Source organism: Amphiprion ocellaris, chromosome 21, assembly GCF_022539595.1.
Source record: "Amphiprion ocellaris isolate individual 3 ecotype Okinawa chromosome 21, ASM2253959v1, whole genome shotgun sequence".
NCBI classification, from domain to species: Eukaryota; Metazoa; Chordata; class Actinopteri; family Pomacentridae; genus Amphiprion; species Amphiprion ocellaris.
In genome coordinates, this window is record NC_072786.1 from 25496209 (window position 1) to 25515237 (window position 19029).

The 19029-nt window shown below is 36.9% G+C and overlaps 1 protein-coding gene across 2 annotated transcripts in view; it reads left to right on the forward strand.

The window, feature by feature from the left end:
* The window catches only part of LOC111571736 (thyrotropin-releasing hormone-degrading ectoenzyme-like), a 280894-nt gene that overhangs the window by 76436 nt on the left and 185429 nt on the right, over positions 1-19029 (forward strand). For both annotated transcript variants that reach the window (XM_055006866.1, XM_055006865.1), the window contains one exon: positions 1855-2131. In XM_055006866.1, the coding sequence (XP_054862841.1) occupies positions 1855-2131 (277 nt within the window). The remainder of the gene's footprint in view (positions 1-1854; positions 2132-19029) is intronic.

A 19029-nucleotide genomic window follows, 5' to 3' on the forward strand; every position in this document is an offset into this window, starting at 1 on the left:
TTGTGGTTGTCTTGTCTTTTTGCAGCCACTTTATGTCTCTTTACAGTTGTTTTGTACCTTTGTGGTTGGACAAATTGAGTCATTTTTGGACACTTTTTCAGGTATCTTGGAGACATTTGAGCCATTTTGGACCAATTTTCTTAATCATCTTGAACAAGTTTCCAGGTTTCTGTCACATTTAACAAATTTTGAGTCATTTTGGATACTTTTTTGCAATTATTTCGGCAAGTTTAAGTCACTTTGGACAAATTTTCAATTACAATGGAGAAATTTGAACCATTTTTCAATCATTTTGAACAAGTTACCGGGTTTCAGTTGTTCTGACAAAGTTTAAGTCATTTTCGACAATTTTTTTCAGACAGAGACATTTAAGTCATTTTAGACAATTTAAAAAATATATATTGGAGAGATTTTAGCCAATTTCCAGGTTTCCGAGTCATTTAGAATATTAATAACTCCATGTTTAGGGCCTTTACAGACTTTATCCTCCATATTTTGCGTCTACAGTGTCAGAAACTATTTGAAACTTGTCAAAAATGACATAAAATTGTCCAAATTTAATCAAAATTGGTCCAAAATGTCCAAACATTTCTAAAATGGGTTGAAAATTGTTCAAAATAACTCAAAAACAGTCCAAATGTATTTGAAAGTACCTGTAAATATCTGGAAATTTGTCGTTTTAGACAAGATTTGGGTTATTAAGGTGAATTTAAGTCATTTTGGATGATTTTTTAGTCACATTTGAGTCTCTGTTCATCATCAGTAGAAAGATGTTTCACCATGCTGAATGTATCTCCAACAACTTGCTCCTCTTTTCACTGTTTCTGATCCATGCTGCATTTATTTTATTCATCCAGTAGCTTTGATTTTTCTCTCATGATCATTTTGGACAAACTGAGTCATTTTTAGACATTTTTTTAGGTATCTTGGAGATATTTGAGCCATTTTTGACTAATTTTCTCAGGTTTCCGTCATGTTTTAACACGTTTTGAGTCATTTTGGATGCTTTTTTCAATTATTTCGACAAGTTTTAGTCATTTTGGACAATATTTCTGTTACATTAGAGAAATTGAAGCCATTTTAGACAATTTTCTCAATCATTTTGGACACGTGTCGATTTTTTCTTTGTCTAATAAATGTCATTTTTTTTGCAAGTTTTCCAATAATTTCAAATGAGGGCAATCCGGTTAAATATCACAATTTTAATCTGAGATTTGGTTAATTCTTTGACAAAACTGCACCTCACTCATGATGCATTCAAAGACTGTCTAAAAGTTAAAACATCACTTTCTCATCATACGGTGTCATTTTTCACGATTTTTTTAAAACACTATTTCAACTGAGACACAATTTTGATGAAATATTACAATTTAAAGTTGATATTTGGTTTGTTTTTTTGCAGAAATACAGTTTTTAGGCTTAGATTAGGTTGTTTTTTCTGACCATACTGCACTGCTTATATGATGCATTCAGTGATTGTCTGAAAGTTAAAAATCAGTTTCTCGCTCAATCATATGGTGTGATTTTTTTGTGATTTTTAACAAAATTTCTATTGAGATTTTTGATGAAATATCACAGTTTTAGATTGAGATTTGGCTTATTTTTGGATGAAATATTATTTTTAACTTATTTAATTAATTTTTTTTTACTTACATGATGGATTCAAGGACTGTCTGAAAGTTCAAATCCAACAACTTCTTGTTGTTTTTAAAGTTTCTCACTCTAATAAATTGTCCTTTTTACTTATAGTTTGCTTTTCTAACCTGCCAGCCCATTTAGAGGTTCAGACTTTGGAGATATCTCTGTTATTTCCTGTCCTGTTTTTACTGATGGCGTCTCCTTTTCCCTCCACAGCTACCTGGCGGTGACCCAGTTCAGTCCGATCCACGCCAGGAAGGCCTTCCCCTGCTTCGACGAGCCGGTCTACAAGGCCACGTTCTCGCTGAGCCTCCATCACGACCCTCAGTACACGTCTCTGTCCAACATGCCGGTGGAGAGCAGCTCGCTGTCCGACGAGGACGGATGGACGACCAACAGGTTCGCCCGAACGCCTCGTATGTCCACCTACTACCTGGCCTGGGCCGTCTGCAACTTCACCTACCGGGAGACGCAGAGTGACGCTGGCGTGACGGTAAGAACACTGACAACCGTCTGGTTTCTCTTTCTAGCAAGGTGGTTTGAAGAACTTAAAACTGTAACATGACGGCAGAATTCTGTCACGACTGCAGAAAAACTGCTCAAAACGTCTGAAGATTGAAAAACAGAAACATTAAGTTAATATAAGACGATAAAATAAAAAACATCCTTTAAATTTTATGATCTAAACTTAATGATTTCCTCTTCTGGAGCTCTGAAATGAAGATTGCATTTAGTTTTTATTCAGTTTTTAAAGCTTCCTTCTGCTGTGATCTTTGATTTAATAACTTCACGATCAAGCAAACAGCTGATTGGGAGTCGGCCGGTTCTTTTTTTTGTTTGTTTGTTCCTCGACTTCCTTGTTTCTTGTTTTTTTCCTTTTTCTTCTTTTCTTCTTCTTGTTTTCTTCTTCTTTGTTTCTTCTTTTTTGATGTTTTCTTCTACCTTGTTTCTTCTTCCTCTTCATTTTTCTCTTCATTCCTTGTTCATTTCTTCTTCTTGTACTTTTTGTTTCTTCTTTGTTTCTTGTTCTTCTGTTTCTTCCTCAACTTCATTTTTTTCTTCTTAGTTTCTTTTTCTACTTTTTCTTCTTCAGTTTTTCTTGTTCTACTTTTTGTTTCTTCTTCCTCTCTTCTTGGTTTCTTCTTTTTCTATTTCTTTGTTTCTTCTTCTTCATTTTTTCTGTTTCCTCTACATTTTTTCTTCTTCTTCTTCATGTCTTCTTCTCCTTAGTTTTTTCTTCTTTATTTTTTCTATTTTTCTTCTTTTTTTTCTTCTCTTTGTCCTTGGTTTCTTCTTCAGCTTCTTCATACATTTGCCATCTTCTTTTCTTCTTCTTTTCCTCTCCTTTGTTTCTTCCTTGTAGTTTGGTCGTCTTCATCATTTCTTCTCTTCCGCTTGATTTCTTCTTTTTCATTTCTTCTTTGTTTTCTCTATATTTTTGTGTTCATTTCTTCTTCTACTTTTTCTTCTGTGTTTCTTCTTCAACCTAGTTGTTCTTTTTTCTTGGTTTCTTCTTTTATGTTTTTTCTTCTTCAATTCTTCTTTGTTTCCTCTACAATTTTTCTTCTTTGTGTCTTAACCTTCTCCTTTGTTTCTCCTTCTTTTTCATTTCTTCTTCTTTTTCTGCTTTCTTTCTTCTTCTCTTTGTACTTAATTTCTTCTTCAGCTTCTTCATGCATTTGTCTTCATCTTCTTGACTTCTTCTTCTTCATTTCTCCTTTGTCTATTCCTTGTAGTTTCACCTTCTTCTTCTTCTTTGTCATCATCTGTCATTTCTGTTCCTCTTTATCTTGCTTTCTTCTTTTCTTCTTGGTTTCCTCAACATTTTTCTTCTTCGTTTCTTTTCTTCTCTTTGTTTCTTTCCTCAACCTCTTCATTCTTTCTTCTTCATCTTTGTTTCTTCTTCTTTTACTTTTTCATTTCATCTTCTTCCAGTTTGCGTTCTCGGCTGAGAACAGAGTCTCTCTGATGTGGATAAAACATGAAATGTAGAAGCCCAATCTCCTCATAACTCATTTAGTCTTCGTCTGTGGGATTAAAACACCGAGTCTGACGATGTGAGACGATAACTGGAGTAATGAAGTTGTGATCGGAGAGAAATTGATTTAAATTTAGAGCCAACGGGAGAAAAGAAATAAAGACGGAGGAGTAGCTGGTTTAGTTTTACATGAGCCAGAAGACATCTTTTAACCTGGAAAATGAAAAAAAAACTCCCTTTGACTTATTGGATTTGACTAAAAAATAAGCTTGAGTTCTGTATCCGGAGGTGAGTTTCTAATGTTCCAGATGTTCTCCAGATGTTTTCTATGGAAAATCTGACTTAATATCTGGATTTTCTCTGAGAAATTGAGGCTGACTTATAATAGAAGCTGTAAAATGGCAGCAGGATCAATAGACACGGCTATAAAATGAACATTAGACCGTCATCGGTGGTTTCATCCTTTAGATTATTGATCTCAGGAGTCTCTGGTGGTAAATATAAAGGTTCCACTTTCACACATCAGTTTTTAAGGTTTCCTCTGGCTTGTTTTCTTTCAAGTCTACAGCCTTTTAAATCCATTATGGACAGTTTTTGTCTGTTATTTTAAATGATTTATGGTTTTTGACAATTTTATGCATTTGGACAAATTTTAAGTCATTTCGAGAAAGTCTTTTGTCATATTGGGCGATTTTCTTTTTGTTATTTTGGCCATTGTTTGTTATTTTTGAGACATTTTTGGATGAATTACTCCTTATTTTGGACAGATTTTGATTAATATTGGGCAAATTTTTTGTCACTTTGGACAAACAGGAAAATCAAAGCGACTGGATGAATAAATAAATGCAGCATGACTCAGAAACAGTGAACAGAGGAGCAAGTTGTTTGAGATGCATTCAGCATGGTGAAACATCTTTCTGATTCCAGTTGTTTTCTCATTTATTTGAAGAAAAATGTTTCCCTTTTTTATTCTGACTTCTGTCATTCTAACTTGTGTCACAACCCACAGTGAAGAAAAATGTTGCAGGAGCAAAGAAACAGCTGCTTTGATGTTTTAAGCTGATATCAAAGCAACTTTAAAGAGAGAAAGAGGCACAAAGCAACTGCAAAGACACAAAACAACAACAAATAAGCATAAAACAATGACCAATAAACATAAAACAACCACAAAGAGACATAAAACAACCACAAAGAGACAAAACAACCACAAACAGACATAGAACAGGTTGTTGTGTTGTTAAAGAACTGAGTCTTTTTAATTCTGCTTCTTCATCTTATCTTCACATAACGAGGTGATACTGTCAGAAGAAAACAGTCCATCTTGCTGATGAAGCTCCACATTAAAGTGGTCATCTTAAAGGTGCTGCATCGGCTTCATTTAAAACGTCTGAATCCACAGATAGCTGTTTAACGTATGTAGGTGAGCTCATGAACATTTGTTTTCTCAGGATAATGCTGCAATAAAGACATGGACTTTAGATAACAGCTGCGGATCCTCAGATAGCAGATAATTAACTGGCTTCCTGACAGCTGCCTCCATGACTTCTTTATTCCCTTTATGAGCTCTGTGAATAGAACTGGAAGGTCCAGACCTGAGCCGGATGTGGAGCATCTCTGGCTGCCGGAGGAGGATACATGTTGGGTTTTTATTATGAAACGCTTAAACATTAAACCCAAATGTCATCAGAGCGACATTAAAAAGTTATTAATTTTGGGTTTATCTCTTTTATCATCATTATTTTTACGTCTTAGTTTGGTTTTAGGGAATGGTTTTATTCTTTCGAGTTTTGAAAGGGAAATGTGCTGTAGATTCACAGGAATTATGTTGTATTTAGCAGTTATTTCTCATAAATTATTCAGAGCCTTTCCTGAAGTACAAGTACCAAGACAATGTCAAAAATGATTTGGTCCCTTTAAATCAAATGACATATATTGCATTTTTGGATTATTAACCTTCCAATAGCTTTTAAAAGCCAATTTTCTTGTAGAAAATGACACCATTTATCGACCAAAAACCAAAAGAATTCTTTGATTTGCAACTCTGATTGGTGCTTGAACTACTTGTGCAATTCAGTCAAGACAATTAACCAAATCTAAGCTTAAAGCATCAAAAATTTGACATGCGACATTTAAAAATGTGCCAGAACTAAACCATTAGCACCAAATTCTGTGAAGAACGAAAAATTTTGCATCTTCAGGGACTTTTTGGTTGAACTGCAGTCAGTGTTTCCACAAAGCAGAAGGGAAAATAAAACAAAATGAGACACAAAACAACCACAAAATACAAGACAACAACAAAGAGACATACTGAAACCACAAAGAAACACTAAACGACCACAAAGAGACAAAAAAACAACTAGAAAGAGACACAAAACAACCAGAAAGAGATATAAAATGACTACAGAGACACAAAACAACCACAGAGACACAAAACAACCAGAAAGAGATACAAAACAACCACAAAGTGACAAAAAACAACTAGAAAGAGACAAAAAAACTACCACAAAGAGACACAAAACAACCTCAGAGACACAAAATGACTGCAACGAAACACAAAACAACCACAGAGACACAAAACAACCACAGAGACACAAAACAACCAGAAAGAGATAAAAAGCAACCACAAAGTGACAAAAAAAACAACTAGAAGGAGATAAAAAACTACCACAAAGAGACACAAAACAACCTCAAAGAGACACAAAATGACTACAAAGAGACACAAAACAACCACAGAGACACAAAACAAAAATAAAATACTCAAAACAACTAGAGAGAGACACAAAACAACCACAACGTGACTAAAAACAACTAGAAAGAGACAAAAAAAAAAACTACCACGAAGAGACACAAAACAACCTCAGAGACACAGAATGACTACAAGGAGACACAAAACAAAAATAAAAATACTTAAAGCAACCAGAGAGAGACAGAAAACAACGACAAAGAGGAGCAAAACAACTACAAAGAGACAATAAACCAGAAAAAGACCCAAAAAAACAACCACAGAGACACAAAACTACTACAGAGACAAAAAACAACTGCAAAGAGAAAAAAAAACGACCACGACGAGACACAAAACCACCAGACAGAAATGCATAAAACTGGCTGCTTGTGTCGTTTCCAGGCAGCAGAAACCTGTTGGTCCAATGAAAGCTTCTCTATCTCTAACCAGAATCTGTGAGTAATTTGGGGTCTAAGCGTAGAAGAATCAGAGCGTCGGCCTTGAGAACATCGAGCCGCTCTGCTTTTTCGTGTTATTCGTCACGTCCATCATGTCTGCCGGGTTCTGATTTGAAAGTCTAAACTGTTGGATCTGGGCTCTGATATCCCATCAAGTCGTTAACAAGCAGAACGTTTTCAGAAACAGAAGATATGCAAACGCACGGCGTGGCGTTCTGCACAAGGACGGACCGGTGGCGACCTTGTTCCTCCTCCTCCTCCTCCTCCTCCTTGTGATCGTCTCTCCGTCAGTGTAATTACAGATCATCCATCTCGGCTGCCAGGAACTCAAGGACGACACAAACACACTGTTCCTGCAGCTCCTCGTCTCTCCGAGATAATTTTGGCGAAACGCTGCTTTAATGACAAATCATATCTGGGTCATTTATAACCATCGCCAGCCTCCAACACTGTGAGGCTCCATGATGAATAAATTAAGCTTTATTTTCATCCTTTCTCCCCCTTTTTACTCGGCAGAAACACAAAAAAGAAAAACACCACCTCTGTTATGTCACATTCTCTATGCTGCTGATTCGACATTTATTCTATTACATTTAGGTGGTTTAATTATAAAGGAAAGCTGCCAAGACGGTCATATTTACACTTTAATGACACATCCTCATGAATAAACAGTCAAGGATTCGTTAACATCGGGGTTGTTAATGTTGGGCGTCGAAAACTGGTTCTAAAATAAATCTGGTTCCAAAAACTCCAGTGGCATCATTAAGAAATGTCTTTTTCCCACTTCCATGCTTGCCAAAATGAACTCCCAGCTGGCAGGAAACGACCCCACAACATCGTTACCTGGTTGGCCAGGTAAAGACTCCTGTGGCCATCAACAACCACAGGAGTCTTTGTCATGGTTCCCATTGCTAGCTAAACACACTGTCCTAATCAATCCCACTTTCTCTTAATTGCATGAGTTCTGGTCGGAGATCATTCAGCATCACAGAAGTCTTAGTCATAGTGCCCCTTTAGCAGCTCAACCCTCACAATGCTCTCTGCTTGCCAACATGAACTGTAGTCTGAGTGATGCCTCCTCTGGCAACCAGGTACTAAAGCTAAAGTCAAAAACTTCACCAAAAGGTCTTGAATCTTTTCCAGAGTGACTCAAAACTTGTCTACTTTACCTGAAAATTAGACAAATAAGTCAAAAATGTCCAGAAGCACCCATAAATTGTCCAAAATCAGTCAAATTTTGTCTGACATTACTCAAAATTTGGTCAAAACACCTTGAAACTTGCTAATTAAACCCTCACAATGCTCTCTGCTTGCCTACATGAACTGTAGTCAAACAGTAAGAGGCTCCACCTGGTGGAACAACCAGGTACTACAGCTGATCTACAACATTTACTACTAATCTATTACATTTTCTGCCATGCATAACTTTCTTCTTATTTTAGTCATAAACATCCTTAATGGGATGAGACAAGTGTCAGGAGGTTATTGAGTGTCACAGAAGTCTTTGTCACGGTGCCTCTTTACTAGCTAAACTCCCACAATGATCTCTGCTTGGAAGTAAGAAACTGCCTGTAGTCTGACACACTGCAGTGAATCTATAATACATTGTCTGACATGCGTGCAAGTATCACAGAAATCTTTGTCATGGTGCCCCTTTGCTAGTTAAACCCCCACAACCTTTACAACAAGGTTCATGACCGCTTAATGGAACTTTAATGCACTTCAAGCGTGCATTTAGTAAGAAATGGTGTCAGATAAAGACTACTGAATATCAAATGATAAGAACAAATAACAACTCGGTTTCTGGACAAAACAAACACAGAAAGAGACACAAAACAACCCCAAAGAACCACAAAACAGCCACAAAGAGACACAAAACTACCACAAAGAGACACAAAACTACCACAAAGAGACACAAAACCACCACAAGTAAACACAAGACAAAAATAAGACACAAAACAACCCCAAAGAGACACAAAACAACCACAAAGTGACACAAAACACCCACAAAACTACTACAAAGAGACACAAAACTAGCACAAAGAGACATAAAACAACCACAAAGATACATAAAACAGAGTTAGTGTTGGATTTGTGGTTGTGTATTGATAAACTCATCCTCCAATATACTGTACACAAGTTAATCTTTACCCACCTGGAACAACTTGTCCTGTTTGTTCACAGTTTCAGCCGTTAAAGACCCCAACCCCCTGCGATCCTCCACACTAGAGCTTAATCTGCACCGAACACGAATTAATAGATTTCTGAGGATATCAGGATGTTCTGCCACCAGCTGGGATCGTTTACAGCTTATGTTTTGGAGATATCGGATCAGTGATTCATCCTCTTGTGGCTCGGTGAGATATTACTTACAGACGTCTAAATGCTCCCGTTCTCCATTATCTTGAAGTGGAGTTCTGCAGCAGGTCATTGATCCAAACGCCCACATAAATCCCTCCGTAGCTCGTTGAAAATCTATCAAATTGCAAGTTTGCAATCGTACAAGACGAAATAATGGAATAGCTATCAGTGAAAAGCTTTTTTACACATCACTTAGATTGCTGCTTTATTAAACTTTGTCACAGTTTCACTCAGAAATACTCAGAAGTGACAATATTCACCAAAAGGTTGGATAAAACATCAAATGATATAATTAATAAATGATGCACTAATAAACATTAAGCTAAATCCAAACTAGCAGGATCTGATCATATTGTCCAACAATAACTAACCATGTGTGATGATAATCTAACTACTACTTTACCAACAGTTATAATTTCCCAATAGCACCAGATACTGTTAAAACAAAATGCAATCCACTTTTTGTTGAATGACAACCACGTAGAAACCCAAAATTATACAAATGGGACACAAAATGTAAAAAGATACAGCCCTAAATGACAAAAAAAGGCACAAAACAACACAAATGAATCACAAAATGACAAAAATTTGACCACAAAAGACGACATAAAATGGAAAAAAAACAAGACAAAGTGACGGACGTAAAACAAAATGTGGCACAAAGGAAATACAAAATGACATAAAACTATACAAATGGGACACAAAACAACAAAGAACAAGACAAAATAGCACAAAAGGACCAATGAGACACAAAACAAGACGGAAAACAACAAAAATTAGACACAAAACGACCCAAATGAGACACAAAATGAAATAAAGGAGACAAAAAAAAATGGCAAAAAATAAGACAAAGTGACATAAACGAGACACAAAACAACATAAAGCAAAACAAAACAACACAATGGGTGGGACATAAAATGTCCTCCAATTCTAGAATGTCCAATTTATTATTATACCAACCCTACTATCAAGCATGGTGGTGGCAGTATTATGGAGCTCTACCCAAAGTAAATGGGATACTAAAAACCTCCACATTCAACTTTATTTTTTGTCTTTTTGTTATTATTTCCGTCATTCTAACTGCGTCATACTGTACAGAAGTCACTCTCCTTATTCACGGTTGTTCTGTTTCCACTGAGGTGCAGGACTTTATATTGCAGAGAAAAAGTGTTTGAGTTTCTCTTCAGGGAAATGCGAAGAAGATATGAACACGGTGAATACTCCAGTAGTCGACATGATGAAATACCTCAGCTTTTTCCATCACTGCATGTTGAATGGAGGATTTTCCTCCCTCCGACATATTTATGCCGTTCACGCAGGCAGATTCTGAATGCTCGGTCACATCGGCGGCCAAAATTAGCCAGAACACCATGAGATTAAGGATGAGATTGTCCCGGTTGAATAGCAGCGTTTTTTTTTTTTTTTCCTTTAAAAAGGAAAACAGGATGTGATTTGACAATAAGCGTGCGGGGCATGAAAGAGATCCAGGAAGCAGCGCATGCATATTTTTATATTTACACACAGTTTGCTAGATTGGCTCTGCGTTCTCGGTTACCGCGTCGCTCTCATGTTCAAATCCTTGTTTCAGCCCGAAGGCGGTGGAGACGCCGCTGCTGTCTGTTTGCAGAGCAGCTTCCCCTGACAGAAACATTAATCCTGCCATCCCTCCATCCTCCTCCACCTCCCAAACCTCCGAAAGGAACAGCTCTATATGAAGAAAAAAACACCCCTCCGTCCTCTCCATAACTGATGAAACAGCTTCATGTGACGGAAACATTCGTCCTTCCAACCTCCTGCAGGAGAACAGAAGCACGCTATAAACGATGCAAAGCGACAGCAGGAGCAAATTGGCGCCTCATTGAAGAATCAATAACTTGTTTCTAACGCGTTGCTGCTTGACTGACTGACAAGGTTATGTAAGGTGTTTCCTCAGGCGACGCTGCTTGGAGACGTTCGAGGACAAGGATCCATTCGTTTCCGTTTGCTATTGAACATTTTTAATAACGTCTCGCCGCATTAAACTGCAACGCTCACTTGAATTACCGCTGAGTACCTGCACTGCCATAGCTGCAATTCCGAAAGTTACAGAAAAGGAAAGGTTATTTCTATAAATACTCTAAAGTCTGAGAAGTTGATGTCTCTGGGTGTTGCTATGTGGTTGCTGTAATGTCTCGGTTGGTTGTTGGTATGTATAGAAAGTCTCCTCAGTGTTGCTCGGTTTTCGATGGAGGTTTTAGGATGCTTGCTTTGTCCTTTAACTACAAGTTCCTTGGGTTTCCAGAGTAGATGTTGCTTGGTTGGTTGTTAGTTGGCCAATAAGGAGGTAGTACCCATTTGTAGTTGGTGTCTAACATGGTAAAGTTGTGATTGTGACCAAATGTTTACAGCCACCTGTAAAGGCCATGTAAATCATTGTAGTCTTCAGTTTCCAATGACTCCTACAACTCTTGATTTTCCACAATGAAATCCATGAAACTCGTATATTTGTCACCAAAAAAACGCTGAACTTTGGTTCATCAGTCCACAGGTTCTTGATGGGTCTAAGTCAGGACATTGGGGAGACCAGTCTAGAACCTTCATTCTAGCCTGATGGAACCATTTCTTTACCATGTCTGATGTGTGTTTGGGCTCATTGTCTTGTTGAATCATCCAACTGTGTCCAAGATCAACCTTCTGCTGATGGTTTTAGGTTTTCCTGAAGAATGTGGAGCTAATACTTCTTCATTATTCCATTTACTTTGAGTAAACCTCCAGTTCCATAGAGCATGATACTGCCACCACCATGCTTGATGGTAGGTTTGGTGTTCTTGGGGTTAAAAAAGACTGAAACAAGTCCTGAAGTAGTTCTTAGTCCAAGACCTAAAACCAGGACCAAAATCAAACCCAAACCATTCCAAAAAATGTTCAGAACCAGTCAGAATACAGTCTGAAACCAGTCCAGAACCAAAACTGAAACCAGTTTTTATAAACAGACTGAAACCAATCCTAAAAAGTGTGAAGCCGAGACTGAAACCAAACATAAACCAGTCCAACATACAGTTTGAAACCAGTCTAGAAGCACTTGTAGAAAGCCCCAGCATATGATACTGCCACCACCATGCTTGATGGTAGGTTTGGTGTTCTTGGGGTTAAAGACCTCACCTTCTCTCCTCCAAACATATCTCTGCTCAGTTTTTGTTCCATCTGACCACAGAACTTTCCTCCAGAAAGTCTTTTCTTTGTCCATGTGGAAGAACCAAAATGCACCATTGTTTTTTATCCTCAGGGTGAAGCAGTTGGTGTCTGTGTTGCCTTGATCTGAAGTGTTGTGTTTGGAGAAAATCCTTATGGTTTCTCAGACACTCCAGGCACATAGTAGATTGTAATTGTTTTTTCCTTCTCTGCTCGATGTTGCCTGTTTGTTTGTTTTTTTATCCCAGTTTTTGTCAATCAAATGAGGTCCAGTTTGGGTCTTAACAGGTGTTAAATGGTTTTCTTAAAATGTGTGAACTTCTTCCATTTCCGTCTTGATGTTGACGCCGACTGAGTCATTTTGTTCACGTTTAAACTTCTTCCTTTTTGATTTTAACTCCAACCCAGGTGTCGTCCATATATCTGGGTTGTTCTCTCCCTTGCTCTGCTTTCCACTTCTTCAAATAATGATGGGCTTTTGGTGTTTTGTCTGTAGAACTCCTCGTCGTATTTAAAATAGATGTTGGTCAGCTGGGTTTGTATTTAACTGGAGGTGAGGCTGGTTTTGTGTAAAGAGCCATCTTGCAGCGCTGGTTTTCTTACATTTTCGACTCCCTCAGGTGTAGGTCCACATGTTAAAATCGAGGCGACATGCAACTGTGCTGTTGTTCACACTAATTGCATACTTAACTGTTGGTACCTGTGACTGCCGACTATTTCCTGCCACCGTTGCAATGCCTGGAAGAGGTTTTTCGAGTCTTGCTCTTGCGGTGAATTTTGCTGCTGTGATGGACCTGAACATCATTAAAAAATCTCCAGCTGTTACTGAAGAAAGCTACCAAACGCCACCACCAGCAAATGAGGTGGCAACGAAAGCCGACACTTTGAAAATAGAGAAATTTAAAAATAGACCAGAATACAGACGATTTGCACACTTCTTTGGAGCAGCAATAGTTTATCTTTTTATCGACAAGTTGGGAATCCATTTACGCTTTTTAATTCTTCATTTTTTTTATTGCAATCTAAAGTCCTGCACCTCGATGGAAACCACAGAGTTTTGATTGCCATAAATCATAAAAAAGGGAAAAAGATTAAATGAAATTTCTTCGATAATTTTACAAAAATTAGGAAAATAACCCAACATGGAATCAGCATGTGCACAGATGTCACCAATACTGGAAAATATAGGCTCTACATACTTGAGATATGCTATGTTTATTTTTTTGCTCCACTATGTTGGATTTTACTCTCAGTTTGATCAAAGTGCCTTGAAATTTGTCCAGTGCTACTCAAAATCTGGTCAAAATAAGGAGTCAATAACGCAAAAAAAATTTCAAAATCACTAAAAAATTGCCCAACATGGCAAAAACTTTCCCGAAATGACTCAGAACTTGTCTAAAATAACTTGAAACTTGTCCAAAGTCATATAAAATTGTCTGAATTGACCAAAAATCTGTTTGACAAAGCAAACAATGTCCAAAATAACTCTAAAAATGTCAGCAAGTACATTAAACTCTGTAAAAATGACTCAAAACTTGTTTATTGACTCTCTACAGACAATTTGAGTCATTTTGGACAATTTTTGGTCCAGCTTTGAGTCTCTGCTCATCATGTGTAGAAATATGTTTCACCATGCTGAATGTATCTCCAACAACTTGCACCTCTGTTCACTGTTTCTGAGCCATGCTGCATTTATTTTTATTGATCTGGCAGCTTTGATTTTCGTCTGAGTTTCTTTTATCATTTCTGTTTTGTGTCTTGTTTGTTTTGTATTGTTTTTGCAATTTCCTGTCTTGTTTTTGTGCTTTCTGTGTTGTTTTGTGTCTCGTTTTTGCTGTTTTGTGTTGTTTTGTCTTGACATACTGCAGATATTTAACGAATTCCATCTTTCTAGCCTCTACAAACGTTTTCTCTGATGTAAAATTGTACAATTGACTGAAAATCTGTCTGAAGTATCCAAAAATGTCAAAAATTATTTGAAAAATATCCTGCATTACTTTAAACTAGCTAAAAATACTCCAAATGGGTTCAGTTTGAGATCTTTTATAAGTGTCTATGGAAAATTTGAGTAATTTTGGACAATTTTTGGTCCAGTTTTAAGTCTCTGTTCATCAGCTGAAGAGAGATGTTTCACCATGCTGAATGTATCTCCAACAACTTGCTCCTCTGTTCACTGTTTCTGAGCCATGCTGCATTTATTTTATTGATCTGGTAGCTTTGATTTTCTTCTCAATCTCTCTGTGGAGACACTGCCTGCAGTTCAACCTGAAAACTTTTTAAGTTTTTATTATGTTTCTGTTGGTCACAGCTGAGTCAATCATGGCTTCTCTGTTCTGTCAATTAACACTGAATTTTTTAATATTTTCCAAATTTTGGTTAGACCAAATGTTATATTTTTGGCAAATTTTTAAAGTGAACTTTTCATTTTGGTGAAAAACTAGGATTTTAAGCTTGGATTTGGTTATTTTTCCCAATAGAACAATGTTTTTACAGTTTTGTGCTCTCATTAATGGTGTAATTTAGGTAATTTCTTTGATTGAAAATAACTTTCAAACCCACTGTTGGGGTTCTACGGGTTAAAAACAGCAACTTTAAGCTCTAATTAGTAGTATTTTGGACATTGAAGGCAAATATTGTTTACATTCGCTTGCTACTGCCTGCGAGTAGCATTTTCTGATTAGCAGCAGCAGAAAACTGCATCAACAAGATTCATTTCCAGGGAAAATAATGATGCTCTATTCAGAACCTAAACAGACTTTTAAAACCGACAAATGGCAACATTAAGAATCAGACTATATAGTGTATGTTTACTACGCCGCTCTGAAAAACCAAGTAAAGAATCTGTAAATGATCATCAGAGCTGAGTGGAAGTAGGTATTAATGCTTTAAAGGGTTTTTAAGGTTATAAAGGAATTTAATATGGAGGCAAACACAACGTCAGAATACACGAATCCTTTCTGTCCTTGAGCACGAACACGTCGGTTCGTCTGGGACTCTTCCAGGCTCCATTGTCTCAGGATTCCTTCCCCTTTTTTCTTCTCTTTCTTCACCTCCGTCTAAAACAGCTGTTTGTCTTTCCGTCCTATTGTTGCTGTAATGTGTCTCCGTGAGGATCTCTGTTTTCCGTAATGAGACGCTTTCCCTTCAGGGAGGATTAAAGTCTGACAGAATGCAAACAAACAAACAAACCGGCGGTGTGCGATGACCCGGTGAGCGGGCCCGGTTCAATAAAACCTTCATCCCCGGCCATTTAGCTCGTTATTCCCCCATTTTCTGTCATCCCGCCCGACTGGCAGCGTCGTAAAGCAGAGACGGTCGGTGTTTGTCGAGCAGCTAATCGCCGCTGGAATCTGAATGTGGATGGGTTTCTGTCTGCGGCACATCTGCCTTTAACAAGATAATGACCGAAAGCTGGAGACGGTGAAGGTCCGTCACACTGAGAGACAGTTCTGATGTTCGAGCTGACAAAACTCCTGAAAAAATATCTTCAAAAGTGGAAAAAATATAAATTTTTACCAACAATAACACTTTTATCACTGTGAAATGCATTGGCTCTTCTTGGAAGTTTTAGCCGTTTATTGCTGTTCAACACTGAATCTCAGTCAATGTACAAAAAACTCTTTTATGTCAAAGTGAAAACAGATTTCTACAAAGTAACGTTGATCAGTTAAAGTCCTCTGAATGCAGTGAATGTGTCTCAGTGACTGTAGTGTAAAGACTCCTGTAGCTGGAAGGTCCAGTCACTTAATATACTTTGGAGGCCACCAAGACACCGATGACTCCTCTGATAGAGTTACGAAAAAGACACACCATCCCCACTGTGAAGCACGGTGGTTGCAGCATCATGATGTAGGAGATGAACTGAGTTTGGAACTGAGTGATCAAGCAAAAAAGAAACGAGTTAAGGGAGGCCACCAAGACATCTATGACTCTTCTGACGGACTTGCAAAAAAAGAGACTAGTGAGAGAGGACTCTTGTGTTCACTCTTAGAACCAACAGCAGAACATTTGGTGAACTTTCAGAGACATTTTAGAGTTAGCAGACACAGCATTTTGTGTCACTTTGGAGTCATTTAGTTAATTTTGTGCTGTTTCTAGGTCATTTTGAATTGCTTTTTGGTATAATTTTCTGGTTGTTTTATGGTCTTTTTGGGGATTGTTGGTCTTTTAGAGGCCATTTTACTCCCATCTGTGTTTGTTTTAAGTCACTTTATGGACATTCCAGGGCCGTTTTTCATCACATTGTGGTTATTTTGCACCATCCAGTCCGTGATTGTTGGTTTTAATTAGAGTTACCATCAAAGCTAATGGTAATGTTAGCATCATCATCACCTCAACTCTTCTCAAGTGATCAGCTCTTTCTAAATAGAAGTCATCTGGTGAAATCTCATGTATTTTCTTTAGAGTTTTGTTGCTTTTTGTAGATTTGTGTTGCTCTTGTTTTATTATGTTAACTTTGTTTCATATTTGGTGGCATGAGGAGGAAAAACTGCCCAATAACTTAAGGAAAACAAACCACAAAAGCTAAACTAGAGCAGAAGAGATGTTTTCTTCCTTCTTCTTTCGCATCCCATGAGTGTTTGAAAGTTCACAGTGTACATCTGTCTCACCAAAGAGGTAACCCGGTCAAAATCCTTATTGTGACTTTCATCTTTTATCATATTTTGCATGTTTGTGCTCTGACAAAGCAGATTTGTCCCCATTAAATCGGGACAGCTGTAAATTTCAAAGCAGTTTGTCGCAGAAAACGTTTTTGTCCTGATGGTTAGACTTTTTTTTTTCTTTTTTTTTTTTTTGCTTGAACACGACGTCCCAGGAGCAAAATTAGCCACCAATGACCGACGCATCTTCTGCTTCCAACTGCTCAAAGAGAAAAATGACGGCAATAAAAAACACACAAAAGGTTGGACATTGAAGTTTAAATGCTTCTTGTTGGACTACAAAGAGTCAATTTACAATTTAAAATGCTGTTTTTTCATTTCTAATATAAAAAGGTTGAATTACGCTCCACACTTTTTGCTGCAACCTGTTTTTCTTTCAATATTCTGACTGAAATGCTGTCTTTTTTAATAGCTTTTGGAGCAAATAAAGTCACATTTACTTTGCTAACATTGAACTGCATCTCCCATGAGCCTTTGGGCCGCACTAATTTAAATCCACGCTGTTAAATTTCCATTAACGTCCATCCCAAAAGTGGCCTTTAAACATTTAAAAACATTGAGCTGACCTACAGTTTAATATCACTGTTGGCCGTTAGCGTGACCTTTATTATCATTATGGGATGTTAATGTGACATTTTAATATTATTACACGAGTTTACGATTGACACAAATCCTCAAATTTTTAACTGTTGGAAGGAAAGTCAGCTTACAGTGTTCTGCAAAGTCATTTTGGAACATTAATACAACGTTTATGCCACTTTGTAATATTTATTAATACTGAGGAGCTTTAAACAAGAATTTCAACAAGAGTTTTGCTTTATCATAGACAGAATATGAATTTTAACCATTAAGCACAACTACTTTTAGCACTTTAAAGGCCTTAAGTGGTAAAATTGCATTGTTATTGGCTGTCAGAGTGAATACAAGAGTTTTCATGCACTCCCAGCACTTTCTCTGTTAAAAAAAATTGATTTACTACAGTAAATTGTACAAATTTACCAAAACAAGACACAAAATTAGCACTAAATTGCACCAAATTAACACAATGACTGCAAACTGACACAATATGCTGCTTCTGCTGACTTTAAAATGTCAAAAGAACCAGAATGTGATGAAAAACAGTCCCAGAATGATCATAAAGTGACAATAAAACCCGACCCCAAATGTGACCATAAAAGAATAAACAACCAGAAAATTATACAAATTAAACAAACAAAAAGAAAACAATTAAAAATGACAATTAAGTAGCACAAAATAATCAAAAATGCTGCTTCTGCTAACTCTAAAATGTCTCTGAAAGTTCACCAGATGTTCTGTTGTTGAATGTAGAGTGAAAACTGTCTTCATGCAAACCCAGCAACTTTTTTCTTTAAAAATGTCTAATTATTAAAATCATTCAAATTTACCAAAAAGTGACATGAAATTCAAATTAAGTTGTACAAAATAACCACAAAGTGATACAAAATGCTGCTTCTGCTAACCTTATATATAACCTTAAATAACCAGAATGTGTTGAAAAATAGTTCTAGAATGACCACAAAGTCACATAACACAACCACAAATAAGAGTTAGATGACACAAAAAATTACCATACTCAGTAAAACAACCAAAAAATTAGATAAATTCACCAAAAAATGATCAAAAAAATTTGAATTAAGTTACACAAATAACTCTAAATTTCACCAAATGTTCTGCTGTTGGCTGTAAGACTGAACACAAGAGTCTTCATGCACACCCAAAAAAATGACCGTTTACTGAAATAATTCAAACAAATTAACCAAAAAGTGACGCGAAATTTCCATTAGGTAGCACAAAATTAACAATTAAAAAAAAAAGCTAAAATAATAAAACAACCAGAAAGAGTTAGATGACACAAAAATGACCATAAAACAGAAAAAAAACAAAAAAAAAGAAAAATTCACCAAAAAATTATCAAAAAATTCGAATTAAGTTACACAAAATAACTCTAAAATTCACCAAATGTTCTGCTGTTGGCTGTAAGACTGAACACAAGAGTCTTCATGCATGCCCAATATATTT